Below are 27763 nucleotides of genomic sequence, written 5' to 3'. Positions count from 1 at the left end.
GTTGCTATAATTGAGAAACAGGTTGGGCTTGAAGAACCACCAGGTCATTCACGAATCCGGATTCTTGGGCTTATCGCTCTATTTGGGCCTATGGCTCTATTTATAACCGATCGTTTATCAGTTCAGGGGGCCACCAAGCCTCGGGCCACCCCACTGCCACCCCCTGGAGGAGATTCTCTGGAGATCTGCGATCGAAGAACGACCTTAAACGCCCTACCGCAGAGAGCCAAAGCTCCCGGCTTCGGATTCTCCGAGGAAAGCTCCGGTCTGGCCGGCGATTGGTGGCGTCGATAAGGTGTAAACAGTATTTCTAGTTCAGTTCGCCCAGCGATCCTCTTGCATTCGGAACGGAACTTTCCCATATTAAGCAGCTATCATCATGTGGACAGATCTCGCGGGCAAGGTGATCTTGGTGACCGGAGCCGGGGCCGGTATTGGCCAGGCGTTGGTCAAGCAGTTGGCCTCCGCGGGTGCTACCGTCATCGCGGTGGCCAGGAAGCCGGAGCAGCTCCAGCAGCTGGTGGCCTTCGATCCGGTACACATCCAGCCTCTCCAGTTGGATCTCAGCGGCTGGCAGGCGGTGCGCGAGGGACTGGCGAAGGTGCCTCTGCTGGACGGGCTGGTCAACAACGCCGGCGTGGCCATCATCAAGCCTTTCGAGGAGCTCACCGAACAGGATTTCGACACGTAAGTGGATGGTTATCCTCCTATTGTCAGCTGAAAGCTGTGCTAGCAAGCCTAGCTTTGGGACAAGTAAGAAAGTACGAAAAAAGTACTTTTAACCAACATTTAAAAAAAAAATAGTGTTTAATAGGTATCCCAACACAGTTTAATTAATCTTATCTTATGTTTATAACTTTTTTATAGCCGGCAAACATTTCTAAACCTATTTGATTTTCTCTTTTCTTCACTAAAAGTAAAACTAACATATGTATATAAACGAGATAATATGGGCTAAACTTCATATGTATCGTATTTATAAATAAATTTATCAATTAATTAATTAAAAATCATCCAAATGGAATATTAACTAAACGGAACTCTCGTTCTTATCAAAAACAAGTTCTGTTTGGTTTTTGAAAGATCACGATCACCGGAATCGTTAAACTATGATAACGATTATCATGATCAGATTATAAGAAAAGGCAACTGGAAGCCCAACTCTAATTGACCTTCAGCATTAAATGTAGCATAAACCATTTACGAATCCCAAATTAGTTTTGGAAAAATGAGTGGTATCCATTTCTAACTAATATATGATTTCCATTTCCCTACAGCCACTTCGATGTGAACATCAAGGCGGTGTTCAATGTGACTCAATCCCTGCTGCCCCGCCTGAAAGACGGAGCCTCCATTGTCAACGTGTCCTCGATAGCATCGTCCCGATCCTTTGGCGGCCACACGTCCTACAGTGCCACCAAGGCGGCCCTCGATTCGCTGACCAAGTCGCTGGCCTTGGAGCTGGGTCCGCGCAAGATTCGCGTCAATTCCGTCAATCCCACCGTGGTGCTGACCAAAATGGGCGCCGACAACTGGTCGGATCCCGCCAAGAGTGGACCGCTGCTGGCCCACATCCCGCTGAATCGGTTCTGCGAGGTGCAGGAGGTGGTGGACGCCACCGGCTATCTGCTGAGCAGCAAGTCGAGCTTCGTGAACGGCCACCATATCCTGCTCGAAGGTGGATACTCCGTTTCCTAAGACGTCCGCGTTAACTTTGATGTGCAACCCCAAATTTGATACAAATGAAATATGATTGAATTAAAACAGTGGAAATTCCATGATTTTATAATACTCTCCATACACTAAACACAAGGGTGAGGTAAAAAAAATGCATTTTGTTTGTTTGTTGCTTACGAATTACATACATTTTTTGAAATGTATTTATATAGACAATTTTGTGATTAACCTTAAGTTTTGTGCTTAAAACTAGAGTTGGAAAAAAATCCATAGATATACAATTTCATTTTATATTTAAAATCCGTCTATAAACGACTGGCAACGTGCTCTCCTGTCGGTCAAAAGTCGTTTGTATTTGAACAAGATTAAATAGGAGGGTCGTTGCGCAACACACGTTGATGTGAGTGCCACCCAAGTTAGGCGCAGATCTTGCCCTGCTGCTGGCTCTGCAGTTGTTGCTGCTTTTTCTCGCGCTCCCGGCGACGCAGCTTCTTGCGCCGCCGATCGATAACCGCCAGTTCGCCCTTTATGGTGTTGTAGGCCTTGCGCAGATCCTGGATCTGCTTGCGCAGGATCGTGATGCACTCGTCGGAGCTGAGAGCCGGATCTGCAGTGGAAAGCGGACTGTTAGATGGAAACCAAGTGGGGCAGGAAATTCATTTTAGCTCTTACCCAGCTCGACGAGGAAGTTGTACGGACATGGTCGCACGCCCGAAGAGTTGGTCGACTGGATGCCCTGCTGCAGTTGCGTCTGCTGCTGTTGCAGCAATTGCTGTTGCTGCTGCTGCTGCTGCGCGTTGCTCTGGGGCATCATGTGCTGGCGGGCGCTTTGCCGTTGCTGCTGCTGCTGTCCTGTGTTCGGTGCTATGTTATCCGAGTTGTCGTCTGTATCGGAGCCCGCTGAAAGTGAAGGCACGTGTCAATGATCTACTGATCTACTTGGTCAAGGGACCTACTAGGGTCAAAGCTAACTTACCGGCGGTGGTTGTGGTTTTTTGATTGCGCATTCCGGACACTTGGCGTCGCCGCTTGCCCAGGGATTGGAGCTGTGCCGCCACGGCAGCCGACGTCTGGGCGTTCATCGGTAGCGGCTTGCGGTTGCGTTTGCGCTTGTTCAGCGCTCCCAGGCCGGTGGAGTCCTCGTGCTCGAGCTCTGCATTCTTCTTCGTCTCTTCGCCACTCTCATCCTGGCTGGCCGAGTCCGGCGAACTGTTGGGCGCCGAGGGATTGACCTCTCCCGTCTTGGCCGCCTGCTGCTGCTGGCCGCTTTGCACTTGATGCGGCTGCTGTTGCTGGATGGCAGCAACTGGAACGGGTGGCGGCGTATCCGGCGGCAGGGGCGTAATGCCCACGATGGCTAGAGCCGAATTCACGGCGGGTGGTAGCTGATCGGTGCCACCGTAATTGGGCGCCGGACTGCCCGGTATGGTTTCCTCGCAAAGCAAATTAATCGACTCGTTGTGGGGATCGCTGATCAAAGGCGAGCTGGCCGCCGGTGCGACCACATTGAACAGTTCCTTGCCCACGGCGTGCATCACAAATGGGCGCGCCACCACTGGGGCACTGCTGTTGGAAGGTTCGGCCATTTCCGCGTCCAAAACGTAGTTGGCGGTCATCTCCGATGACGCTTGAAGCACGCTGGCCTGCTGTTGCTGTTGCTGCTGTTGGGGGAAATTGGAGATGACAGTGGGTGTTCCTCCGCCGGCTGCTGCTATAACGCTTCCGGCTGGTGCCGCTCCCACTGCTCCGCTCACTCCTGTATAGGCCTTTAGCAACAGTCCACCAACCTCGGCCCCTTTTGGTGCGGTAAGGAACGTTTTGGGAGAGATCAGGACGGGTGCCTGCGAGTTCGGCGTGGAGCCAGGACTGTGACGCATCACTGTGGCGGCGGAGGCCACCATGAGGGCTGGCGTGGCCACCACAACAGAGGCGGGAATCTCGGGTAGCACAATGGGAATGCCAAAGGAGCTGATACTCTTCGACTGGCCCTGAGCCTGACCCATCTCCTCCTGCTGCTGGAGCTTGGCCAGCGGTGGTGGCTGAACCACCCCGGTGAGTTTCCCAGCAAAGGAGCTACCTTCTGCGGGCTTTAGAGGAATGGGTGCTTGGATTCCTGGCATAGCCTTGGCACCCAGTTCCAATTTCACGGGAGCAGGAACCGGAGGCGTGGGTGTGCTGCTGCTGGTGCCCTCCGTTTCGGCGGTCACCGCCGTCGCCATGGTGGCCGTATTAGTTTGACCCTCCTCTTGCTGGGATCCGGGACTCTTCTGCTCGCCAGTTGTTGTGGTCGTTGTGTGCTCTTCCGCTATCACATCCTCGATGACCAGACGCTGCTCGGAGTCGGTGCTGTCCATTGATTCGTCTGAGAATCCTGCTCCTGCAGTGGCAGTCGAGTTCGGAGTATGGGCGGTGGGTGGGGTACCTGCCGTAGAGCTGGCCAGCGAGAGGGCTCCACCAACCGGCGTCTTTCGCTGCTGGATGGCACACTCCAGCTTCTGTATCGTCTCGCTCAACTCGCTGTTCTTTGCCGGCAACGAAGACTCCAGAATGGACTTGGTCTCCGGACTGCTGGTTGCTGGTCCGGGTCTATAGAGTTCGCCCAAAAGTGGACCCGTTTGAATCTTGAGTGGTTCGCTCAACAACTTCAGGGTGTCGAGCTTGATGGCACTGCTGCACAGATCCAGTTTGGCCGTCGGGCTTGGCACCACATCCTCACGCCCTGGTGTCTTGGCGGCGGCAGCGGGTTCCACCGGCGGCTTGCCCTTGTTGTTCTCCACCTCCTCCTTTTTCTGACTGATGGCCTTCAGCACCTTGTCCGCTATGGAGCTGGTCTTCTGCTCATAGCTTCCGGCATCCAGGTCGAACGGCCCCACTGCTCCGGCCAGCAGTATTTTCACGTTCTCCAGTTTCTCAAACTTGTTGTCCTTGGACTCGCCCGAACTGTAGCCACTGCCTTCGTTGGATGTGCTCAGCTCGAACACGTTCCTGGTTTCGATGAAGGGGCTGCCCACAATGTGTGGAGCCGGCGCCTGCTTGCTGGCATTGATCGCCTGCGGTGGTGTGCTCAACTTGGGCGAGGCCAAAACTGGGTTTGCTCCCGTGGGTGGAGTGCTGGGACAACTCAAGCCGGCTGACCCAGCTGTGGGCGTTGCGGTGATCACTGGCGTTACTGCAGTTGGTGTAGATCCACTGGCCGACACGGGCGGCGGGACAGGCGTACTTGGAGGCTGCAGTGCATCCGTTAGCGCTCGAGTGGTCTCTTGCACAGTCTGCGCCAATTCCTCGTTCAAGGCGGTGATGTTCAGATTAAAACTGGGAGACTTCCTCAAGGCATCGAATGGTGTGGCATGATGCGGAGTCAGTTGGCTGTAAGTGGAGGAGGCTGACAGCTGGGCGTGGCCGCTCGATGTAGTTGGCGTACTCAAGTTGGACATGGCCTCCGGTGTGCCTGCTCCGTATGATTCTACTGGCCCTAAGGTGGGTTGGGTAAGCTGCTGAGTCTTCTGCTCCACTGGCTGCTGGACTTGATCCTTATCCAACTTGTAGGTTTTCGACTTTTCCATACACAAGGCTGGCTCCTTCAGTGGAGAACCCCTCTTTTTAAGCTTGGGCGCTGTTAATAGGCTTAATGATGATGTCATACCACCATAGCCACGCTCGCGACCAGCGGCGGGACTTTGGTGCTCCAGGATGTGCTGAATCGCGCTGGCCTTGAGTGCTTGTTTCCTGGCCGCCGATCCGACCACCACTGGGGCTGAAGTGGAGGCACTGGCTGATCCGCCTGATCCGGAGGCTGCTGGTGTTGGCACCACTGTCGTGATCACCGAAGCAGCTCCTGCAGCCGCCATTGCACCGGCTGCAGTGGCTCCGGCAGCCACAGTACCGCCCACAGAGGCCATTGGAGAGATACGCTTTTCAAACTCGAAGGGCTCCGTGTCCTTAAACTCATAGACATCCGAGGAGAGTAGCTTCCGCATGCTTATTCCGGAACCTGCAGCAGCTCCTCCACTGCTGCTGTACTTCGACTCCTTGGCCGCACCGGACGAGCTGACCTGTGCGACATTGGCTGGCTGCGTAGCCGCTGCTCCCGGCGTCGATCCTGGGACACTGCCACTGCTGATCTCCAGCTTGCTCATGTCCGGCAGGGAGCGAGTGGCCGAACTTGAACTCACCGCGGAACCTGTCGAACAGAAGGAACTGGACGAGGAGGAGGACGATGAGGGCGAGCAAGCTGCAGGCATTTCCACTTTCAAGCTTGCCACAGGTTCTGCAAACTTCTTTGACTCTTGACTTGCCGAGGAAGAACTAGCAGCTGTTCCACTAGCTCCGCCGGATTGTTTCTTGAGAAGCTCTGCCTTCTTGGGCACATGTTGTTCCACTGACTTCTTGCCGCCAATTGTTAGGGGCTTCTCCACGATCACCGACGTGTATTTGGCCGTAGTAGAGCCCGATCCGGATGAGCTGGCTGCCTGGGCAGCCGAGGTATTCCCGAATCTAGCTGGCGCTATCAGGGCGGTGGGTTTGATGTCTGCTCCTGACAAGAAGGGTTTGCTCTTGGTTTCCTCCTCCTTAGGCTCCGTCTTGGGTTCGATTTTCAGAGGCTCTTCCTTGACAGCCAGTTCCCTTTTGGTCACTGGTTCATGATGCAATTTGGAGGGAGAGGCTGTGGGTTCCTTTTTGCCTGCTCCAGATCCCTTTAGTTGTTTGCGGTAGTCGGAGGACTGCGAGTCCTCGTCCGCATACGATTCCGTTTCCGAGGACAGTTCCGTGGAGCTGCTCTTGGCCGACGACTCCAGTTTGGGCTCCTTTTTGATGTCCTGCAGCACTGCCTCATCGGAGGGCTCTTTCTTCGCAAGATCCTTGCGCTCCTCGTTGCTCGCGGCGGTCGTCAGGAGCTTCGGCTGGAATCCCTTAAGCTCCGATCTAATCTCGCTAAGATCATAGTCGCGTCCCTTGGCGGAAGCGGCGCCACTGCTCATGGCACGATTACCTCCGGCCCGGGATCCCCGCAAAGAGGAAGCTTGCTGTTGCTGCTGCTTGGAGGAAGCTGCTCTTGCCGCTGATGGTTCCTCTTCCTCCTCATCCTCCTCGGAATCATCGCTAGGATGGGCCGCGGGTGCTGTGGAGGAGGCACTACTGGCCAAGCGTCCCTTCCCTGGCGGCTGTGCCTTGCCCGCTTGTGGTTTGTCCTTGGCACTCTGCCTCTTTGGACGCCGCACCGGTTCATCGGAGTCTGAATCGGACTCGGAGGCCATTGAAGCATCGGACACCCGACGTGGAGTGGTGGTGCCGGGAACGACTCGCGTCGGGCGCTTCTTCATCTGTTGCTGAAGTTGCGGCTGTGAAGCAGCCGGGGACTTGGTGCGACCAGAGTGGGCCACCACAGACGAGGGTGTGGTGGAACGCGGCGGCATGGAGTCGCTGCGTCCCCGTCCGCGCTTGGCTCCTCCCGTTGGTGGGGTCTTGACTACCGTAGAGAGCAGCGAGGGTGTGGAGCTGGCGCCTCCCAAAGATCCCGACTGCGATGGAGCTCCAGGTCCAGTCGAATTTCCCGATGAGGGTGACATTTTGGAGCAGCCATCCTTGCTTGGCTGCTTATCGGACACTCCTGGGGGCTGTGAGCCCTGCACCGAAAGGGAACCTCCTCCACCACCACTGCCGCTGTTCGCACTGCTGGTGCTAATGGTGCGAGTTTTCTGCTTGGATCCCTTGGTCAGGTTCTCGGCAATCCGTTCGCGTGGCACCCACTCATCGTAGCGATTGTTCCAGCCTGTGTAGTGGACTAGGTACATGGGCACTCCGCGCTGGACATTGATCTCGATTACTTTGGCCTCGTAAGTGCTGCCATGCGAGCTGGGCGACTTCTTCTCGTGGTAGTTCACCTTCAGCTTGTCCCCGATGCCCACCACAAAGTCGCCGGTGTCGATCTTCTCCACGCTAATCTTCTCCTTCTTCCGCTTGCCGCTGCTCGCCTGCTTCTCCTCCTTGTCCTTGTCCTTCTCCTTGTCCGCCTGCTTGCTCCGCTGGTGCTTCTCCTTCTTGTTGGACGCGGGCTGGGCGGTGGCCGCTGCTCCGGATGTGCTTGTGCCAGCAGAGGGCGGTGCAGCAACTGGAAGTAAGACATATTTATTAATAAACGTCGAGTCTTCTAATCTGTTTTATTTATTAATTATTAAAATGCCTTCATTCCTAACTAGTTACTTATGATTATTAATAAACTATAGTTATTTTATATTTGGAGGTTTTAACCAATTGTATAGGGTTATTTATGTATATAGATTATACAGATTTAAACATTTTTTTAAATACTTTACACAGCATAAATATCTTAATCATTCAACTACTTAAATATTGAGTTCAACAAAACAAACTGTTGAATCTAACGAAATGAACAGCAGAGCAATTAATAATTATTTACACACGCCCTCGCGCATTTTCGCATTTTATTTATAAACATTTCTGAGACATCTTGGTTCGAAAGAGAGGGAAGATGCCTTCAAAGACAATAAACAACTAATCAACATGAAAGCATAATCGTGCTTGCATTACTACAGATATATCCACGAAATAAACGAAAATTTATTTGATTAAAAAGCGTTTTAAAAAGCTCCACAAGTTAGAAAGAGAGCGGTGATAAGTAGATCATCATTTCCACATTAGTGAGCATTAAAAAACAAAACAAACAAACAAACTTGCTGGTGTTAAGCAAAAAGGGAATTTATGAAATATTCGTAAAAATTTGAACGTTTTTCTTTTTGCTTATATTCTTTTCTGATGAGCATATCTCGAATTAGAGGGAGGGGGAAGATGAAAGCATGTCTTATCAGATTATCATACCCATAAAAACAAACAAAGCAACAAGTGCTTTTGTCAGAGCTTTTTATCTGCAGATATGATTGTTTTAACGAGCTTATTTCCGCTATTTGCGTGTATTTTAATTATTCACTCTTGGCCGACAACTTTTGCCCAAGTATCGATACTGGAATCGATACTTTCAGGTGGGCTGGCGAGTACTTCGTTGGAATGTAAAGTATGTAAAGTTAGAGTCGAATCTCACATACTCTTTAACTACAACCATACTTAATGGATATGCTGCCACTTGTTGAAACTTTCAATACGGTTATAAAATATATAGTATAATATGTATAATATATAATATATATATATTATATGATTAATTTTTGATATTTCAAGCAGCATATATAGATAGAAACTATCTTATAGTTACATATGGTTATAGTGGATTATCTACAAATGCACAGAAATGATTAAATGATTGTAACTATTTTCACAATTAATAATGTTTACTTTATCTCATCACCAAGTACAAAGTCTGTACTCTTCATAAAGTTTGATAAACACCAACGAGATGGTGAAGTGTAGTTACCCCCTGGAAAGGGTAAAGAAAACAACACGAAACAGGGTTGCCAACTGCGCGAAATATCGCATGGGGGCATGGATACAGTGTGTTTTGTTGTCGAGGAGCGGCTGGTAAACAGCCGAATTAGCGCTCCCAAGATTGCTTATCAATTAAACCAACGCCGATTGGGGGCCAGAGGCTGCTGGGGCCAATGACGCCACTGGACAAACACAAGACATATCACTAGGAGGCCACATAAATCAGCAGTGAAACAGATTCACCGGTGCGGCAAGAAGCAGAGCGGGGCAGCTTGAGATTGGTTTGGATTTCATTCAAAACGAATCGAGTGATTTACCGGTGATCAGTTACATAACCATGCGCTTGCTCAGGCCCAGCTGGGCGGGGTTGCTGCGCGGATGGCACCACCAGCATCAGCAGCATCACCGGCGTCTTCTGCTGACCACCAGTCGCGGTAGCAATGGAGACAGGGAGGAGCAGCAGCACAGCCAATGGAGTTCTCCGGGCAGCAGGTCGGAGCAACTGCTCTATGCTGCCTTTTGGGCAGGTGGCCTGACCCTGGGCTACCACTGGCTGACCGACAAGAAAAACCATGTGCTGCTCGAGGGGCAGAAGTTGGCCAGCGAGGAGGAACTGGAGGCAACGGCCCGACTGTGGCACGTGACCAACAGAAAGGAGTTGCCCACCTACAGGGCAGACGAAGTGGAGCAGCACAACTGTGCCGAGAAACGCATTTGGGTCACCTACGGCCTGGGCGTATACGATGTCACGGACTTTGCCGAGAATCATCCCGGTGGTGATAAGATTCTGATGGCCGCCGGCAGTGCCATCGATCCCTTTTGGGCCATCTACCAGCAGCACAATACGCTGGAGGTTCTGGAGCTCCTAGAGGGCTTTCGCATTGGCAATCTGGAGGGACTGGTGGTGACCAACGTGGACGATGAGCTGGGCTCACCCTGGTCACAGGAGCCGCAGCGCCACGCCCTGCTCAAGCCAGCCTCCAAGAGACCCTTCAACGCTGAGCCACCCATCGGACTGCTGGCCGAGCAGTTTTACACGCCCAACGAGCTATTCTATGTGCGCAACCACCTGCCAGTGCCAGTGATAAATCCGGAGGATTACGAGCTGGAGATCGAAGGTGGCGCCAAGGACAAGACCCTCACTCTGGAGGGGATCAAGGCCCTGCCCAAGCACTCGGTCACGGCGGCCATCATGTGCGGTGGCAATCGACGCTCCGAGATGACCAAAGTCAAGGCCGTAAAGGGTAAGTCGTCTAGTAAGGTATCTCTCTGATGATTCTCTTAGGTCCATTTGTCCCTATTCCAAGGTCTTTCGTGGGGAGCTGGTGCAGTGGGCAATGCCAAGTGGTCAGGAGCTCGACTGTGCGACGTTCTGAGGGAGCAGGGCGTGCAGCCGGATGAGACCAAGCACGTGATCTTCGAGGGTGCCGACCTGGATCCCACTTCCCACCCGTATGGAGCATCGATACCACTCGCCAAGGCGCTGGATCCCAGGGGAGATGTCATCCTGGCCTACGAGATGAACGATGAGCCGCTGAGCAGAGACCATGGCTTCCCCATCCGCGTAATTGTTCCCGGCACAGTGGGCGCCCGCAACGTGAAGTGGCTAACGCGAATCGTGGTGGCGGACAAGGAATCGGACTCGCACTGGCAGCAGAACGACTACAAGGGCTTTAGCCCTAGCACCGACTGGGACACGGTAGACTTCAGCAAGTCGGATGCCATCCAGGCCATGCCGGTGACCTCGGCCATCTGTACCCCACAGCCAGGGGCCAGGGTGAAAGTGGACGATGACGAGGGTCACATCACGGTTAGGGGATACGCGTGGAGCGGCGGCGGCAGGAAAATCGTGAGGGTGGACCTAACCAACGATGAGGGTGTAAGCTGGCACGTGGCCGAACTGGAGCAGGAGGAGATGCCCGATGGCAGGCACTACGGCTGGTCCCTGTGGACCGCTCGTCTACCCGTTTCCGAGGCCCAAAGGAAAGCCGGTGACGTGGAGATCTGGGCCAAGGCCGTTGACTCGGCGTACAATGTGCAGCCGGAGAAATTCGAGCACATCTGGAATCTGCGTGGCGTCTTGGCCAACGCGTATCACAAAGTCAAAGTGAAGATTATCTGAAGGGGAGATTTCTGGTAATACTCTGATAGAAGCAGACATAGATAGAAACTAAGACGACAGCTTATCCACAACAAAATAAAGAAAAACCGATTTTGGAAATCAGTGGTTACCTAACCCCTTCTACTTCGTTCTCACTTACCCGATGGTGAGGCATCCCGACTGCGGTGCATCTCCGCGGAATTGGCCTTGCTGGAGGCGGAGGCACTACTGCCCGAACTGATGTTGGTCTCCTTATCCATGCTATGCCTGGTGGAAGCGGCCGCCACAGCCGCTGCCTTGATCTTGGCCAAGGGCAGATCCGATTCGGCATCTTTGTTTATTGCCGTGGTCGCAATGGCTGCTGAGCCACCAGCAGTGGCTGATGACGAGTTGGTCGGAGTGGAAGCAGCTGCCGAAGTGGTTGGTATGGCCGCAGCTGTTGCGCTGGCTCCCGATCCGGCCACTGATCCGGACGAAGTGGCTTGAACCACAGTCGACTTCTCCTCGTACTTTTCCACCAGACTCTTGACCTTGCCTTGTTGACTGCTGGCCGCTGAGCCCTTCCTCTGCTTCTTAGGTGGCTCCACCACCACGCTGGATTCACTGGTATTGCCCGACTCCTCAGCTGCGGACTGCGAGGCGGTGGACACGGCTCTTGCCGGCGTAGTAGAAGCCGCCGCTGCTGCTGCTGCACTGCTCGATGTGGAAGCCACTACGTTTGTCTGGTTGGGCTGGGCCAGTTTGCTGATGGTCTCGGTCTTTATGGTCTCCATGGGCTTTGGCGAGGCCACTGAATTGGCTCGCACCAGACTCCTACCCTTGCTGCGGTTCGAGTTGCGCGAGGTCATCAGCATGGAGCAGCCCAGCTTTCGATGAAAATCGCCGTATGGTTGCAGAAACTTCTTGTACGCCTGCTTCACCAGATTCATCACACTCACCGTGCAGGGCGTGAAGCCCAGGCGCATGGCGATGAGCTTCCACTGATTCTGCGAGGTAACGCGGTTGTAACCACCTCGCTTCTGCACCGCACGGAAGAGACGGTACAGATCCACGTCCCGGCTGAGAATGGAGGGCACCTTGTTCAGCGGTGTGCCCCGGTCATCCATATACTTGTACAGCTGGGCCACGAACCGATCCTTCTCCTCGTGCGGCTCATCGTCGGAGGAGTCCGAGTCAATCTCGCCCTCGTCATCGCTCGAGATGTTCGTCAGCCCGAACAGAGAATCCCTGTCCCAATGGGCAGGCAGAACACTGCTATCCAGAAACTCGAGGGCCGCCTGCACAGCAGGCACATCTTGCTTGCTCGCCACTTCGCGGGTGAACTCGGTGGCCTCCTTCTTGGGCACCGTGTAGTAGCGGCCATCCTTGAACGAGCGCACCAGGTATTCGTCTTTCACGCGGATGCGAACGGTGGCCTGCGCGGTAGGCGCCACCACCAGTGCGGGGAACCACTTCTCCTTGTCCTTCTTCTTGGACTCCGTCTCCACGCACACCACCTTGCCGATGTTCTCCTCCTTCTCGTTCACCACCTCCTTGGCATCGCTTTCGTCGTCGTCCTCGGAACTGTCCTCGTTCAGGTGACCGCGCCGTCTGCCCCTTCGACCACCCACTACGGGATTGCCAAAGTGTTCCGGATGGGTGAGTGGCAGCTGGTCTAGCGTCTCGCTTTCATTAAAATGCCTGCCGCTCTTGAGGCACAGAGCCGTTCGCCTGAGCGTGGTGATGTCTCCATCGTCGAAGACCACCGTGTACTGCGAACAATCCTGGATCTTCGTAATGGTAGCCTCCACTAGTTCCTTGCGATCTGGATGTCGCACCTCCACGACCGCACCGACGCGAAGTTGGCCCGTTGGTGCTTTGATGGCATCATCGGAGACAATGCCGGAGCCTAGGCCCTGCTTGTAGGCCACCTTCACCTTGATATTGCGCACCACCTTGCTGACCTTCGCCTCGCAGAAGGCGCCCTTGTACTTGGCACTCACCTCCGTGCCCACGGGCAGCGAAGGCGGATCGTCCATTTGCTGGAAAGACAAAGGAATTCCAGATTTAGATAAGTTGACGAGAGCACCTTACGCTGATGGGAATGGCTACCATTTTCTTCTCCTGCTCCTTATTCTTTTGGCTTCGATTATATGATAACATAGTGATTCGCGAATTGCTTTGATACATTTCGAATGCTTTAAACTAAGTCGTTTGCAGGAACAATTTACTTAACTAGCTGTCTAACCTAATGAGACTAAATAAGACACTTTGTTTGATTATTCAAAGCAGAACTAAGCAGATATTCTAAGGACTATAGAGACAGTATTTACAAATAACGAGAGATCCTAACTTGGAATTATCGAGTAGAGTATAGAAGATGGTCTCACTATAACCACCTGTATGATTTCATACGGAATGAGTTCAAAATACGACGTTATTATGAAATATTTCCCATTAACTACTCATAATTGGATCAACTGGCTGGCACCATTTGTGCTTTGTTTTGGCTCATCCCACTCACCTGCATCCTTATCTGGAGATTTCTATGCTGCTGCTGGACCAAGTGTTGGGATCGATCCTACTAACTTTCGCCTGACATCTTCTTCAGGTGACCGATTTAATCCTTTTCTTATGAGTTTTTAATTCTTTTGTTTATCAAATCGAGTGCAGCGTTGTCGTTCTTCTTCTTCCTGCGCAGCTGTACCACCCACAAGGTGGAAATTTCAATATCCCAGCCTCCTGAGCGCAGGATTCACTGCAGCTCTTTTCGAAATCTGGTGGCACCGATCTTAGTCTCTGTTTGCGCAGTTTATTGGACAGCTGGTCATCTGCGGCATCACCTTATTTCGAAAGATACTCCTTTAGTTTACGTTTTTGGCGGATGAAATTTTCGTGAAATTCTAGAGATGACCGGATACCGATAGCGTATATCGGCGGCTATTGATAATAAGGTTGTTGCCTATCGATAGACAACAGCTGGGAGCGGTAGATGGCGCTAGTAGCAAGTTAGTGCTAGTTACTACTCATAGATGGAGCTGCGCTCATACATTTTTAATTGCCCATAGATGGCGTCATTGTAGCATAAGCTTACATAAGGTATTCGAAATTGAATAACATTTTTTCGAAGTAATTCTGTACAATTTGTTGAAAAGTTAAAAATGCTCATAGATGGCGTTAATAATAAGGGCTTATTACTCGTGGAGTAAAAGAGTATACTAGATTATACTAGAAAAGTATTTAACTGGCAGAAGGAAGCGTTTCCGACTGTATAGAGTATATATAATCTTGATCAGGATCAATAGCCGAGTCGATCTAGCCATGTCCGTCTGTCCATCTTTCCTTTCCTGTATCCTCTCTTGTATATTTTAAATACATGTACCTTACAATGTGATGTTCGAAATTGAATAATATCTTTTACGAAGAAGATTTTTATGCTTTTAATATTTCATTTAACTTTTCCACCAGGTATTCCCCCAAAAGGCTGTGAATCAAAATACATTTGAATAATTCAATACTTCGTCTGTATTTTCTTTACGCAAACTTAAGTCTAACATTTTTTACAAAAAAAAAGTTACATACAAATGAAGTACGGCGAATAATTGAAAGTCTTTAAATTGTGGACAACTATTTTTGGATGACTTAAAACTTAAACAAACGGAAATCAACAAATGTGTACAAAGCCGCGACAAAGTGAAAGGCGCTTAAAAAGTTATATAAACAAATTCATAAAAGTAATGTACAGGATTTGCGCAGAAATCTCCAAAGGTCTAAAATACTTCGAAAATGTATCTGAAAGTACATTTCTCTGTGGCAAGTGAATATCCAATCGCCAGAGATTTCTGCGCAACCACTTAAAGTTTTTCTTGTGCCGCAGATGCAGAGGGGGGTAAATACTGTGTGTTAAGTTTAGGGGCATTGCAGTTTTAGCCTAGGTTTAATCGATAACTATAAATAATATAAAGTACACGGTGCAATTCCCCGGCAATTGCCTTCTCAGTACTCGGGGATTCCCCGCTAGGAAGCTGGCGTCTCTACTTCGTACTCCGTGGCGAACCAACTGTCCTCAAACACTGTACAGGGTGGTGTTATCGGGGTCCACCTGTACGGCCTGGACAATGAAGCGTTTGCGGTCCAAGACATCGATGGGTGCAGCCGGCTAGGAATGAAAGAACAAAATCGAATCGATTAATTAACAATTTTAGGTTACTTATCTGGAATAATTCTAGAAGCAGGAAGTTGGAAGGGGTCATAATTGAAATATTTACATTTTTAGGAAGGATTAGACATGCAGATGGAGATATTATCGTTTCTGGGCGGGTTCAATAAACATTTAAGCAGGACAAGTACTCACACAATGCAACTCCCTTCTCCCATTTTTGCCTCAACTCAGCTATATATTTATTTAATGTATTTTCATTTATTTTTTCAATCCTTAACCAATCGCTAAGCAGAAGATGCTAATTTAAGGTTAGTTCTTTTTTCGAGAAAGTTAATTGAACAGTATCACAAGAGTTTTAGGTTTCGCAATCGAACAAATTTGTGTGTGTTGTGTGTGCTGTGTTCTGTGGACTCTAAGAATAATACTCGACATTTTTAATCTAAAACGAAACACAAAAGAAACAGAAGTAAAAACATACATACATACATTTGTAAAGTGACTTAAATTACGTAAAATATACAGAGTGTGTGCTAGCAGTTGAACAAACAATAAGTTTAAACAAAAACCAAAAACAAGACAGTGGGACCTGAGAACTCTGAACTGATATCTACTAAATGTTTTTCACTAGTTTATTTTCTACTTTAAGTGCAGCAACCAAAGGATTACCCATTAGTTATTTGCTTTATTTGAGAACATGGCCATGATTAATAGATCAAATAGCCAACTCCTAGCTAGAAACTACAGTGCTGAAGAATTCGCGCAGAGTGAATTTCTAGTGTTTTGGAAACCTTTTCAACCTATGCCTTTTAAATTCTATTAAGTAATTATTATTCTATTAATTGCCAGAAAGCAATCAACTGTACGGATTGGCTACAATAAATAAGCGAGGAACTTGTTGGGACAGCTTAAGCTAGGGAGCCACCACCAGGAACCAACCGCAAACCAACCAAGGACGAGCACAACCGATCCCCAGACCAGCCCAGACCAGACCAGATCGCAACCAATCCCTGCCCGTGGAGCCTCCGGGTAGCCGGAGCCTCTGGCTAGCTGTGTCCTATCGGGAGCCACTCACGTCGGTGCACTTGCACTGCGTCTCATCGAAGACGGTGCCGGTGGTGCAGCTCTGGTTGTAGCGGCAGACGCAGGTGCAGTTGTCGTCCACCCAGTACTTGTTCTCGGCCTGCTCCAGGCACTTGTCCCGAGCGTCCGTGTTGTGGCACTCGCAGCGGCACAGATCCTTGCGATACGACTGGTACACGTTGCAGTCCTCCGCCTTCGTGCGGCAATCGCAGCGGCACTGCGTGTGCTGCTCCACGGTGATGATGGTGAACGGCCTGCGTCCGCTGGTGGCCGCCCGGTCCACCTTGCGCACCCGCAGCTGCACCTGCTCAACCTCCGTCGGCTGGCAGGAGATCAGCGTGGATCCGCAGCATCCATTGCACCGGCTGATCCGTGTGCACGCGGGCATATAGTAGTAGTTCGCCTCGTCCTCCGCCGGCGGCTTCAGTTCCACGATCGTCGGTTGCGGGGAGCAGCTCGCCGGCGTTGCGTTCCTCACGGTAGCTGGAGATTGGGAATATGGTGATCAGGATATCAGGATAACTATTCATAGCTCAAAACAAGCACAAAGTGCTCAGGAATTCGCTTAAGGAGTTTCATTTTAAAAGGAAGTAAAAGTATTGCTTACATTTCATGATGCTGCGCTTAAAGTTTTCTGCAAAGATAGTTTAGAAATAGTATAGTTAGCTCGATACATGGGTGTCCAGATACTCACCCTTGGAGGAGGGCATCTCGCCGGACACATCGTAGTCGGCGGTCACGTTGGTCAGCTCAGCGGACACGGCCAGTGGGAGCTGTAAGATGGATTGGACATGGATTCAGTTCACCCGCACATTCATTTGGACTTAGTCATGGGCCACTACGAATCGACGACGAGATTCCATTGAAAAACGTACGGCGACTGCATAGAAATGGTTTGAATAAACACCAAATCGACGCCATCGTGCGTCACCCAGTTATTTTGCCCGTATTTCGGTAGCCGTTCCGAGCGGCGGAGGAGCAAGTGAATCCGCATCCACGTAACCCACGTGCCCAGTTCGACTTGCTTTCGGCCAATTTGCACGTACGTATGTAGTTCTGACGCTAGCCATGCTCCGGGCCATGATTCATTAGCGACATTTGCGACTCCAGACGTTAATTGTCCGATCTGGCGGAGATCGGTGGCATATATATGTACATATCCGCAGCTGCGTCACAATGCGGAGAAAGTTCAAGGGCAAATGACAAACGATCGCAGAGGAAGTGGCATATTTTATGATAATGTGATAATAACGATCGTAAAGAAATAAGCCGGGCTAATATAACTATTCTTAAAGTGCATTTAAATTAGCAACTAACTTAAGGCTTAAGTGACTTTATTTTTGATTTTAATCGGTCTTAGAAGTGCTTTTTTTATTATTGAATATTTGTATAGCTACGTTTTTAGCAAATATTCCAGCAATAGGCAGTTCAAATATTACCATTTAATTAAAAGCATCTTTTTTTAATCAAAACGAATGTTTACCACGAATAATGGATTCTACATATGTATTTATTTATTGATAAGCTTCCGGGAAGCGAATCGCATTTTTAACACTAATTGCTATCCGATATCGGAACTGTTTTTGTTTCGACTTCTGTGCCTTGGTGGCTATTTGCCGAGTGCCCAGAAACCGATCCCCACTTGTTTACCCAGCCAATATGACAACTCCACCGTAATCCCAAAGAAAAGAAACCCTTCCACCGCCATAAATATAAAAGTGTATATGTACATATGAGTATCCCCACGCTTTTCTCGCCGGGAAAGGAAATCTTTTGTTGATCTGGACAGCAAGGCAAACAAAACGCTTGTTCTCGTGGGGGTTAGGGTTAGAAGGTACTGGAGGTGGGGGCCAGTGAGTAACGCCCAATTAAAAACGTAATGCGAATTATTTGTTTTGGAATCAAGGCGGCACTGCAGCACTATCAATGCCAAAGACGCAGACAGAAGCAGAAAGGCGAACACTGAGAAAAATTTGGCCTGTACTCTGAAGTAATAGGGAATTCCTTCAAAAGGTATCCATAAAAGCTATCAGAACTAAAAGTACTAATAAGTGGAATTTGTTAAGTGGAAAATACTTAATAAAATATAATTAAGTGATCAACTTTATAGATACTTAGTATATTGGATACTTTGAAGTATCTACAAGTTACTTCTTTAATAAAATATATAAATATAATATAAAATTTTCTTGGAGTTAAAAATTTACTTTTGGTGTTTAGTTTCTGTTCTATTCCTTTTCGCTGCGTGAGAAGATGCGCTGAGACAACGGCGCCACTGTGTCCACCGACTGCTCCCGATCTTTGGTGGGGTTTGGGGTCTGGGATTGGGGTCTCAGATCTGGGATCTGGGATCGGGTTGGGGTTGTCGTAGACGTTGTGCAGCGAGGCAGCGCCTTATCAAGCTGCAAACAAGACGCGGTGATGACGCTGACCCAAATAGGCGATGTCTCTGGGCGACACAGTGGCGCCATCTAGATGCAGCCGTATTTTATAGTAATATTTGCTAAATAACAGACTAACTAAAATTCTTAACTCCTATCAAACTTATCAAAAAGCACTTTCTTCGCATTTTATGTAGTGTACCAAAAACCCAAAAATGTAGTAATTGGAATTACCCTCGTAACTTTTTAAAAACTCATTTATTATATCACTCGAATCCTTCTGATAAAACCCAATCTGAATTTTCGATAATAATTACTATCAAATAGTTTTCTAATTAGTTTCACTATACTGATGGATGTTGGAGTGATTGTAGCATTTGTCTTACCGTCAATGGTGTTCCGGCTTCCGCGGCTGCTCCTTGGCAGCAGCTGCCCTCCAGTGCACCCACTGGCGCCGCACTGGGATCGTCCGCCTGGCGGAGCAGGCGCACCTTGGTCTGCGTGGAGGAGGAGGACGTGGCGGCGGCGTAGAAGAACCTCTGCGATGGCTGCCTGTTGTTCGGGGACACCAAGGAGCCCGCCGCTGCCTTGCCGACGATCAGGACGAGGAGGAGCAGTGGCAGGAGGAGCAATGTATGCTGCATGGGCTCTGGGATTCGGATTCGGGACATGGCCATGCGGATGCGATGGAGGATCAGCTTTTAATGGCGATTAAGGACACAGAATCCGTTACAATTAGCTAAAACCAAGGGATAATTCATCATTACCAGGAAATTTAACGTACTTTCAGCTAAAACAATTTATTAATAAATTATTAATGTACTATAATTTGCGGAAGTGACCTTCCAATGGAAAGGTGAGTCATGTTTTAAGCATAAATAAATATTTTCGGAATCTCAAAATTCAGCTTAATTTTGTTTGGAAAATTCTTCAAAGCCGCGAAGATTCGAGAACGTAAAGATTCCTTTTCATTTGAAAATTTGTATATTTTTAAAATTTTTTTTATGCCGGTAGAAGTGTGAAGTCGCCTTTTATTCCCAGACTTCCTCTGACTGATTTACGACTTGATATATGTACGGGTCGTGTTGGAAGATGACAGACTCAGAGATTCATATTGTTTTCCTAGGGTTCATTTGCTTTTCCCCCACAATGTCAATTCTTCGGGCAGCAGGTGTGTTCTTCAGGTGTGGGTGACAGGTGGGGGCGGGCGGGCACGTTTTCCATTCGAATTGGGGTCAGTTCGGTTATGAACGCGATGTTGACCAACGTTGGAGGCAGCAAAAAACCTGCGACGGCCAACTTGACATTGATACAAAACGTCTTATCATCAGTCGAGGGTACGATATCGTGCGTCAGGCATATCAATGAGACAATCAACCTGCCGGGGGACAGGAAGCACCGGGCGTTAGTCACCAGCGGCACTCGATAAACACCCCTTAATCGCGATTGAAATCATAAAGTATTCGACAAATAACTTACAATGCCAAGTAAACAATTCAAAGAACAATAAAATGTATTAGGTGCATAGGGTAAGTCAAGCAATTGTGTCTAGTTCAATATGGCTACTAAACGACTGAGTCACGCATACGCCCCTGGCGCACACTGCTTACACGGTACTAGGCAATGCAATGCCACTACCACTACCACTTTTGGCTATGAATGAGCCGCGTTTGTTCGACCGTTTCTTTTATTATGGCCATGCCCTGACTCATAAATCAGCTACACTTGTGGCCATTAAAGCCCTACAAGCCGGCAAAAGGCGGCAGGATTCTTGTGTAATCGCCGGCAATCTGGAAGACTCAAGCGGGAATTCTTCAGTCCCCGTTTCCTGTCTCTCAAACTCCATTTCGAATGCTAAGTGCGTAGGGAGTTTAATATTTCCTGCATATGGAGAGTAAGCTTCAGCTACTGATTATGTTGCACTCGAAGGAAAAGTGCAATTCATCGAAAATGAAATCATAGGTAAAATTAGCCAACTGAAGAATTCGCTTTCTGCTTTCGAACTGAAAAATTCGCGTTCTCCCTCTTATGCTGTTAAGAATTCGCGTTCTCCTTCTTATGCTGTTAAGAATTCGCGTTCTTCTTCTTATGCTGTTAAGCCAATATATTTATTTCCAGTGCCGGCTCCACTGTGGCTCTGGCATTTAATGTATTTTATTATTATTTGTTTTTATTCTCGTCGCTCCCTTGTTCTTATTCTTTTTTGCGTGCTGCTTAAATATGAAAATTCTTATTATAGGTCAGTTCGCGTTTCCCTTTCTGTTCTTCTCATTCCCCTTCTTCTTGGGCTGTCGATAACGAAACGCACGCCTAGTGATAGTGATAGGTCCCAGTAAAACATACTATATGTACAGATTTGTATATAGTTTGCTGGTCAAGGCGCTTTATCAGCCTAGTGAATAGCAAATAAAATATAAATGGCTATTGTAAAATCGCAAAAGGCGTTCATTCATTAAAATGCAAAACAAAAAATAGAAGACGAAGAAGTGAGAAAGATGTAAACATAGCCATATGCTCCCCCATGGATCGGGAAATCTATACATACATATATATATTGGGTCTGGAAAAAAAAACGGACTGGTAGATTCCAAGAGCTTGCTTCGCTAATTAGTATAGCTATAAACAAATAGTGGTTTGGGTCAGCAACTTTATTTTTAATACAGTTTAATCGAATTGTGGATGTACGGCGAATGACATTTTGATGAACATGATACCGATTTAAAGAAAAATAGTTGTATGCAAGTTATAAGGGTGGCTTTATAAGCCTATTTTACTGTACAAATAACTTTTAGAATGCATCTTGCAAATTGGAAAGATCTTTTTTAAAACGTACGAAGTTATTTGGAAATATGTACTTGTATGAACTTATTTGTACACATAACAAAGTGTGGAACGTTTTTTTTTTCAATAATTTGAAGAGATCCTGATTTCGTGCAGTGCATGAGGGCAAGACGGAGAAAAGCAAGTGAGAAGTGGTGCAAAAAACAACACAGGAAAGGAGATAGCAGAAATGGTAAGAGGGGGTTTGGAAAGGGGAGGGGAAGGAGAGCAAGATCGGATGGTGTTAAAAATAGCTTTAAGCTCGCCTTGTAACGGGACTCCACGGGAGTTTCAAGTTGTGTGTGTGTTTCTGCACTTGTGTTTTAGGTGCAGTGGGTGCACAAGTGTTTATTTGTGGGCTGTAATCGACACACACGAAAATCAGCTATCATTGTTTTCCTTTCTGTTTTCCTTACTTTTCTTGGCTCTTTTTAACAGTTAAACAAATGCCGTTTGATATGACAGACCAAACGTTGTGATTATTTTTATTGCTCTCCCTCCCTCTCTCTCTCTCTCTCTCTCACTGTTGCCAGGTGTCACGCACACCTGTGTGATTCATCTTGACATTCCTCTGTGCCGTCTTGTTGTTGTTGCTCTGTTTTTCTTTTTTGGCGGCTGCTGCACAAGCTTTATGTGGAGTAACAGCTGTTAGCTTAACAGTGAGTTCATAATTTCGGAATAATTACCAATTGGAATTTAAAAGATTTCAAATAATTTACTAGTCTATCTGCACAGGATTTCAATAGATCTAACGTACTGAAAACAAGATTCAAAATACATTGCAAATTTTTTAACCCTCTATAGGATGTTCGTTCGATGGGTGGGCCGCTGATGATTGCACAACCTGTCACATCGAAGGTCTCTTTAACCCGATTCAACGGTTAACATTACGCGTCTAGTCAGTTATCAGTTATCAGTTGTTGTTGTTTTTGTTGCTACTGAGGCATTTCGTCAGCGCAGATATTACAGATCGACCAGAGGGAGACGGATAGATGGGAGGAGGGGGAGGGGAAAGGCAGATTACAAAATTAAGCACGTTTTTAAAATATATACGTATGAATGCGAATACTTATTGCGAAAGCGACAGGCTTTTGTTACTCCTCATACTGATTGCTTTTAGTACCCCGTACTAAAAAGGTGTGCTAACTTTGGCGACATCTGATCAGCAAAGAGTTTCCGATGGTGTGGGGTGTCCCAAAAACGCAATCAAGCGACTGTTTACAAGCTTTCTTTAAGAATATTTAACTTATAAGGCTAGCATATGCATATATCTATGCCTCAGGTATCATATAGTCGATAGACGATACCCATATGATCTGTATTTAGTTTGCGCAGGTGTCAGCTGTATTTATTCTCCCACTTTCGAGGCATTCCTTCCCGGTGCGTCACCCGAAGATATCAAATCATATAAAGTAATCTCAAGGAGGAGAAGGCGAGGAACCCAAAGGAATCATCTCGGGAACGCGATCCCCACTTGGGCGGTCCTCAATTATGCGAAGGGTGTGCCTCCGTCCAGGCAATTGCTCCCCGCACATGAATTCCAAAACAAAAGGAAGACTCGAGCGTTAATGATAAGCCTGCGGAGGCGGGGCGGGCGGAGGCGTGGCAGATCAGGGAACAGGCCCATAGCTTGTCTCCCCGTCTGGTCATTCGCTCAGGCAAATCAATTACAATATAGACATGATAATAACTCCACTGCATCCATGGGCCCATGCAGACGGGGGAGCAGCAGAGCAAACAACAAACAAGAAAACACAAAACTTGGAGCAACAGGAGGGCAATGGGCAATGGACAATGGGCAGTGGGTTCTACAAGCTCTACAAGATAAATTATGGATTTGCTCCCAAAGGGCTCCCAAAGGGATCGGGTCAACGGCGACGTCTGGAATGCGAGTCTAAGATTAACCGATTTCAACTTTTGGAAGGCGGAAATATGGACAAGTTTTTGAAAAACTAGGGCATATCTAAAATAATTGTTTTTTTTTTTTAAGTTTAGTGAAGGTGTGACTTAATCTAGGTATAGTTTCCTTTGTAGGATATTAAATAAAATATGTTATAATTTAGAAACGTAGTTTATATTTTAGTTTATATGGCATTTTTATGTTTCTGAACGTGATTGTTTTACAAAACCCAAAGTAAAATAGTATAATATTCATCAATTTTTCACATAATATATAATGTGTGACTTTTGTGAGCAAACGCTATCATTAAACGTGTTTTCTTTTAATAAAAACCCGCAATTGTACATTTCAAAATAAATTATTTCTTAAAAATGGCATTTTAGTAACGAAGTAAATTAAAAAATAAACATGAACTTTGAGCACATTGCCAGCATTAGTTTGTTGAACTTTATTGACGATTTATCCGCAATAACTCGATCATAAACATCTTGATTTATTGCAATTTAAGGCAGCGACTACATTTAAGCCAAGTTCACTTTCATTTGTGATTCAAAAATCTTCGATTCGCACGCGATTTGACGCAGTTTGATTTGAATACCGATTAGGCCCGGCTTAGACTTTGTTTTTAGGAATTCAAGCGCAACATTTTCACGGGGGTTTTCCACACAGCCACTGGAATAACTCAACAGCCAGATCAAAAAACGTTAATTGCAATTGTACTTTTTTGTTTTGTTGGTTTTTTTTTTTTTTTTTTGCATTTGTTAATGATAAAACGGTGTTCTGGTTTTGCTCGAAAGCTATTTGTAAAAAAAAAACATATATATAACAAAAGGCTGTGCGCTGTGGAGAGCTTTTTAAAAGGCCCGGCTTCAGTGGAAAAACATATAAACAATAACAAAAAGCAGTTTCAGTTTAAATGTTAGACGCAGTCGAGGGTCGCTGGCTTGCTTGTTTACGCTGCTGATTTGTGTTGAAAATTTTGAGAAGCACCACTTACTCTATGGAAACACGGATCGGAAATTCTGAATACTATGTTTTACACGACGTTCAACGGCACAAATCGGTTAGCACGAAACGGTAAACAAACAACAAAAAAAAATGTGTGCACAAATGGAGGGTTTTGTATTTGGTAATTTGTGAATTATATTTGAGCGCGTCGAAGTTGGTGGTGTTAGCCTCGCGGAGATCGGCGGAGCTGCGATCCAAGCACCAGCAAGTTCCGTTCAAAACTGTCGACTCGTCGGTGTGGGCCAAGTTACTGCGCCCCTATCACAGTCGCCAATAACAATAGCAGTAGCAGTAGCTGTTGCAGTAACAGTAACAGTAACCAGCTGTCGCAGCATTGCGCTCTCCGCTCCGCTCAGCACCACTCCACTCACATCCCATCCCAATCGAACCGCTCCGCTCAGCGCTCTCTCGATCTTGGGGCCTAGAGCGGAGCGGATGGGATTCACTGTTAACAGTTAACGCTGGGAGAGCGCGATCTCGACTTATGCACACCCTCGCTCAGGAGGCTCGCTGAGATTAGATTTAAATATATTTAAATATATAAGCAACATTAACAAAACTTATGTTGCATTCTATGTATCTTATATTATGATCTGTCTATTTATTTGTACCATATGTGTGGAAATGGAGTATAAATATTACTGATAAAGCAGCATTATTTCATTGTTATTTTCATTAGGTTAACAGTACGCATCAATAATCTGTAAACTTTCTTTGGGCAATCTTTCAAACTTTCCTTAGGCAATATTTCAGTCATGCCCGTTTTTATTAACCTGACTTCATTATTGTTATTTTAGTATTCATATAAGTACATTGTCTTTCAGCCATCGTAGCTTGCAAGGGTGTAACAAATTCTGCTTGCTATATTAAAGTAACTAATCGCTTATATTTATAGTTCTTAAGATGTAAATTAAATCGTCTCATAAGCATTAATTTTACAGCAAAAACTAAAATGCGATTTTCAATTCAAGTTCGCTTGGAAAAGCATTTCCGATGACTAGAATATGGCCTATAAATTCAAAAACGTTACATTTATCCATTGCTTAAATGTATATAAAGCGTAATTCTGGACGTGAGATGTCGCTCAGGTATCTACGATTCCCGCTAGGATGACTGCCCTACGGATGTTCCTCACTCACATGCCGTTCGAGATCGATGGCCCGAGAGAAGGGCCGCACGCATAATTCACAGGTGTAATTACCGTGGCAGCGACCCGTCTCCATGTGATCGGTGAGGTGGCACCGCTGGGTGAATCTCTTTCCGCACGTGGGACACAGATGTGGTCGGTGGTCCAGGTGCAGGCTATTAACGTGCTTCTTCAGGTGATCGGCGGTGGCAAAGTCCGCCTGGCAAATACCGCACACATGACCGCGCAAGAGGATGTGAAGTCGTTGCAGGTGGGACCGCAGGGCTTCTCGGCTGCCATGGCTCTTGCCACAGTAGCAGCACTCCAGCGCGCTGCGTCCGTGAACCTGCTCCAGGTGCCGCACCAGGCTCAGACTGCCGGGGAATCCGTTGGCGCAGAAGGGACACACGAAAACGCTCGGATTGGCGTCCACAATGCACGACTCCTTGTCCAGGTCCGTGGGCCAGCCAAAGGTGAGATCGTCGTCCCAGTCGATGCTGGGCAGTATGTTCTCAATGTTCTCCTCCAGCATCTCGAGGTCCTCCGTTTCATCAACCTGGCTGTCTGTAGGGATCGGGTTGAGTAGTTTTATTAAGCAGGGTATGCCATAAACATCACAACTACTCGTAAGCAGGATACTTACCTGCATCACTGGCCGTGGACTTCAGGGTACTCAGGCGATGCACCTCCTCGGCGTGCTCCTGCAGCTCCAGCATCCCGCTAAAGGTCTTAACGTCGTTGCAGTTGTCCGCGCACATGTCACAGTAGAACAGCGACTGCTGGCCGTGCCAGCTGGCCACATGCCGGTACAGAAACGTGGCGGACGCGTACTTCTTGCCGCACTGCAGGCACAGGAACTGGCCGTCGATGTGCTTTCGCTCCCGGTGCCGCTCCAGCCGGGCCTCCTCGCCGAAGAGCGTCAGGCAGTGGCGGCAGACGAATAGACACCTCAACCTGACGGCGCACTGCTGCTCGTGCCGCTTGGTGGCCGTATGACGAGAGAACTCCGCGAAACAAACGCCGCAGTGGTACGAACGCTTCTTGGCCGGCTTCTTCGCCGCCAACGGCAGGGCTCCGCGGTTGTCCGCTCCCGGCGCCTTTGGCCGGATGGGCACCGGTTCCATCATTTTAGCTTGTCCAATTAAAATTGTATTTACAAGCGAAACGGCTCGCTGTCTATCGATATCAGAAGGTGCGATTTGTTATCGATTGACCGCAAGCGGAAAATAAATATACCGAATATATCAATATGCGGTCACACTTACTTCCCGAACTGTTCAAAAACAAAATTCAAAAATTTTTAAATTAAATTCTATATATTTCCAACCAATCCTTCAATCATTTAAAATATTCCCATTGAAAAGAGCCCGCTCGTACATTTTCGTCACTTGAATATTTATTGTACTTCATTTAAATCATTTTGTATTTGAATTTTTTTTTACATACTTTTATGGTTTTTAATTTCATCAGCATAATTCAATAATATATAGTTTTTGTATAGTATAATAATTTTATAACACGTTTTTCTGCACTGTGCAAATAATTTTCCCATCAACTTCTATTCAATTTGCGAATTTCCTTTTAGTTATTTGCGTGATGGAGTGTTGATATTCAAATTTCCTTGAATTCTTTAGTACAGTCTACATTAAATTGTTTTACATTTGATTTCATTTACCGACTAACATTTTGTTGTATATTCTTTTTTGTGTTTTTTTTTTTCTCAAAATAATTCATGTTTTTAACACTTTTGTAATAGTATAAGCTGTATACACTTATAATAAATGACTTGAATACATAATAACAAACGCCTCGGTTACAATCTTCAATCTTCACAACTGTATTCATGACCCAGAATTTACATGGCGTTACTAAAAGCTCTGGAATCTTATGTATTAAGCATATTGTTTTGCGCATTCCTGTCCTCTAATCAGTGATGTGAGCACTAATTATCCAGAAATTAAAGTAAATATTTGCAGGGCAATGCCACCCACCTGTTGCGTGAAGTAGTACACACTTATGTAATCCATTAAACATACATAGTTATCGAATTCTTTGTTCTTATTATCAAAATGGCTCTGTGGCGGCTCAATCAATCCATCGGACCTCTAATGGTTCCTTAGTTCTATGCTCA

General features: G+C 47.4%; 5 protein-coding genes across 10 annotated transcripts; 2 read left to right on the top strand and 3 right to left on the bottom strand.

Annotated features, from left to right (window-relative positions):
- Positions 1-122: 122 nt before the first annotated feature.
- On the top strand, positions 123-1789 carry LOC6740214 (L-xylulose reductase). Its single transcript, XM_002077057.4, has 2 exons — positions 123-687; positions 1278-1789. The coding sequence occupies exons 1-2, from the start codon at positions 380-382 to the stop codon at positions 1696-1698; spliced, it is 729 nt and encodes a 242-aa protein (XP_002077093.1). The 5' UTR covers positions 123-379; the 3' UTR covers positions 1699-1789.
- A 164-nt stretch (positions 1790-1953) lies between these two features.
- LOC6740215 (mucin-19) lies at positions 1954-14103 on the bottom strand. Of its 4 annotated transcripts, none has more exons than XM_039297743.2 (5): positions 13680-14103; positions 11337-13197; positions 2654-7786; positions 2350-2577; positions 1954-2284 (listed from the first exon to the last, which is right to left on the bottom strand). In XM_039297743.2, exons 1-5 carry the CDS (start codon positions 13683-13685, stop codon positions 2094-2096), a joined length of 7419 nt encoding a protein of 2472 aa, XP_039153677.1. In that variant the 5' UTR covers positions 13686-14103; the 3' UTR covers positions 1954-2093. The 4 variants fall into 4 exon arrangements, with proteins under 4 accessions (XP_039153677.1, XP_044779738.1, XP_039153680.1 ...); XM_044923803.1 differs by lacking the exon at positions 13680-14103 and adding an exon at positions 13268-13333; XM_039297746.2 differs by lacking the exons at positions 11337-13197; positions 13680-14103 and adding an exon at positions 8515-8691.
- Positions 9112-11311, top strand: LOC6726391 (sulfite oxidase, mitochondrial). The gene is made up of 2 exons (XM_002105690.3): positions 9112-10319; positions 10383-11311. Exons 1-2 carry the CDS (start codon positions 9413-9415, stop codon positions 11195-11197), a joined length of 1722 nt encoding a protein of 573 aa, XP_002105726.2. The 5' UTR covers positions 9112-9412; the 3' UTR covers positions 11198-11311.
- A 559-nt stretch (positions 14104-14662) lies between the features above and the next one.
- Positions 14663-24899, bottom strand: LOC6726388 (vascular endothelial growth factor C). Of its 3 annotated transcripts, none has more exons than XM_039297742.2 (6): positions 24496-24877; positions 19165-19517; positions 17092-17170; positions 17005-17031; positions 16390-16880; positions 14663-15314 (listed from the first exon to the last, which is right to left on the bottom strand). In XM_039297742.2, exons 2-6 carry the CDS (start codon positions 19453-19455, stop codon positions 15222-15224), a joined length of 981 nt encoding a protein of 326 aa, XP_039153676.1. In that variant the 5' UTR covers positions 19456-19517; positions 24496-24877; the 3' UTR covers positions 14663-15221. The 3 variants fall into 3 exon arrangements, 2 of the variants coding, with proteins under 2 accessions (XP_039153676.1, XP_044779742.1); XM_044923807.1 differs by lacking the exon at positions 14663-15314 and adding an exon at positions 15556-15756 and having other exon boundaries at positions 24496-24899; XR_006542141.1 differs by lacking the exon at positions 14663-15314 and adding an exon at positions 15556-15756 and having other exon boundaries at positions 16265-16880; positions 24496-24895.
- A 177-nt stretch (positions 24900-25076) lies between these two features.
- LOC6726386 (zinc finger protein 343) lies at positions 25077-26842 on the bottom strand. Its single transcript, XM_002107309.4, has 2 exons — positions 26276-26842; positions 25077-26196 (listed from the first exon to the last, which is right to left on the bottom strand). Exons 1-2 carry the CDS (start codon positions 26757-26759, stop codon positions 25625-25627), a joined length of 1056 nt encoding a protein of 351 aa, XP_002107345.2. The 5' UTR covers positions 26760-26842; the 3' UTR covers positions 25077-25624.
- Between the last annotated feature and the right edge of the window lie 921 nt (positions 26843-27763).

This window comes from Drosophila simulans, chromosome X (assembly GCF_016746395.2).
Source record: "Drosophila simulans strain w501 chromosome X, Prin_Dsim_3.1, whole genome shotgun sequence".
Classification (NCBI taxonomy): Eukaryota; Metazoa; Arthropoda; class Insecta; order Diptera; family Drosophilidae; genus Drosophila; species Drosophila simulans.
Note: the sequence above shows the minus strand (reverse complement) of the source record. Positions and strands in the feature narration are given on the sequence as shown.

Coding starts and splice junctions, on each gene's coding strand:
- LOC6726391 (XM_002105690.3), top strand. CDS start 9,413: ATGCGCTTGCTCAGGCCCAGCTGGGCGGGGTTGCTGCGCGGATGGCAC. Junction 10,320..10,382: donor CAAAGTCAAGGCCGTAAAGG/GTAAGTCGTCTA, acceptor CCCTATTCCAAG/GTCTTTCGTGGGGAGCTGGT.
- LOC6726388 (XM_039297742.2), bottom strand. CDS start 19,455: ATGGCCATGTCCCGAATCCGAATCCCAGAGCCCATGCAGCATACATTG. Junction 17,171..19,164: donor AAGCCGGAACACCATTGACG/GTAAGACAAATG, acceptor TCCATCTTACAG/CTCCCACTGGCCGTGTCCGC. Junction 17,032..17,091: donor CGAGATGCCCTCCTCCAAGG/GTGAGTATCTGG, acceptor CTATCTTTGCAG/AAAACTTTAAGCGCAGCATC.
- LOC6740214 (XM_002077057.4), top strand. CDS start 380: ATGTGGACAGATCTCGCGGGCAAGGTGATCTTGGTGACCGGAGCCGGG. Junction 688..1,277: donor ACCGAACAGGATTTCGACAC/GTAAGTGGATGG, acceptor ATTTCCCTACAG/CCACTTCGATGTGAACATCA.
- LOC6740215 (XM_044923803.1), bottom strand. CDS start 13,318: ATGTTATCATATAATCGAAGCCAAAAGAATAAGGAGCAGGAGAAGAAA. Junction 7,787..11,336: donor TCGGGATGCCTCACCATCGG/GTAAGTGAGAAC, acceptor TCTTACTTCCAG/TTGCTGCACCGCCCTCTGCT. Junction 2,285..2,349: donor CAACTTCCTCGTCGAGCTGG/GTAAGAGCTAAA, acceptor TTTCCACTGCAG/ATCCGGCTCTCAGCTCCGAC.
- LOC6726386 (XM_002107309.4), bottom strand. CDS start 26,759: ATGATGGAACCGGTGCCCATCCGGCCAAAGGCGCCGGGAGCGGACAAC. Junction 26,197..26,275: donor GTCCACGGCCAGTGATGCAG/GTAAGTATCCTG, acceptor CGATCCCTACAG/ACAGCCAGGTTGATGAAACG.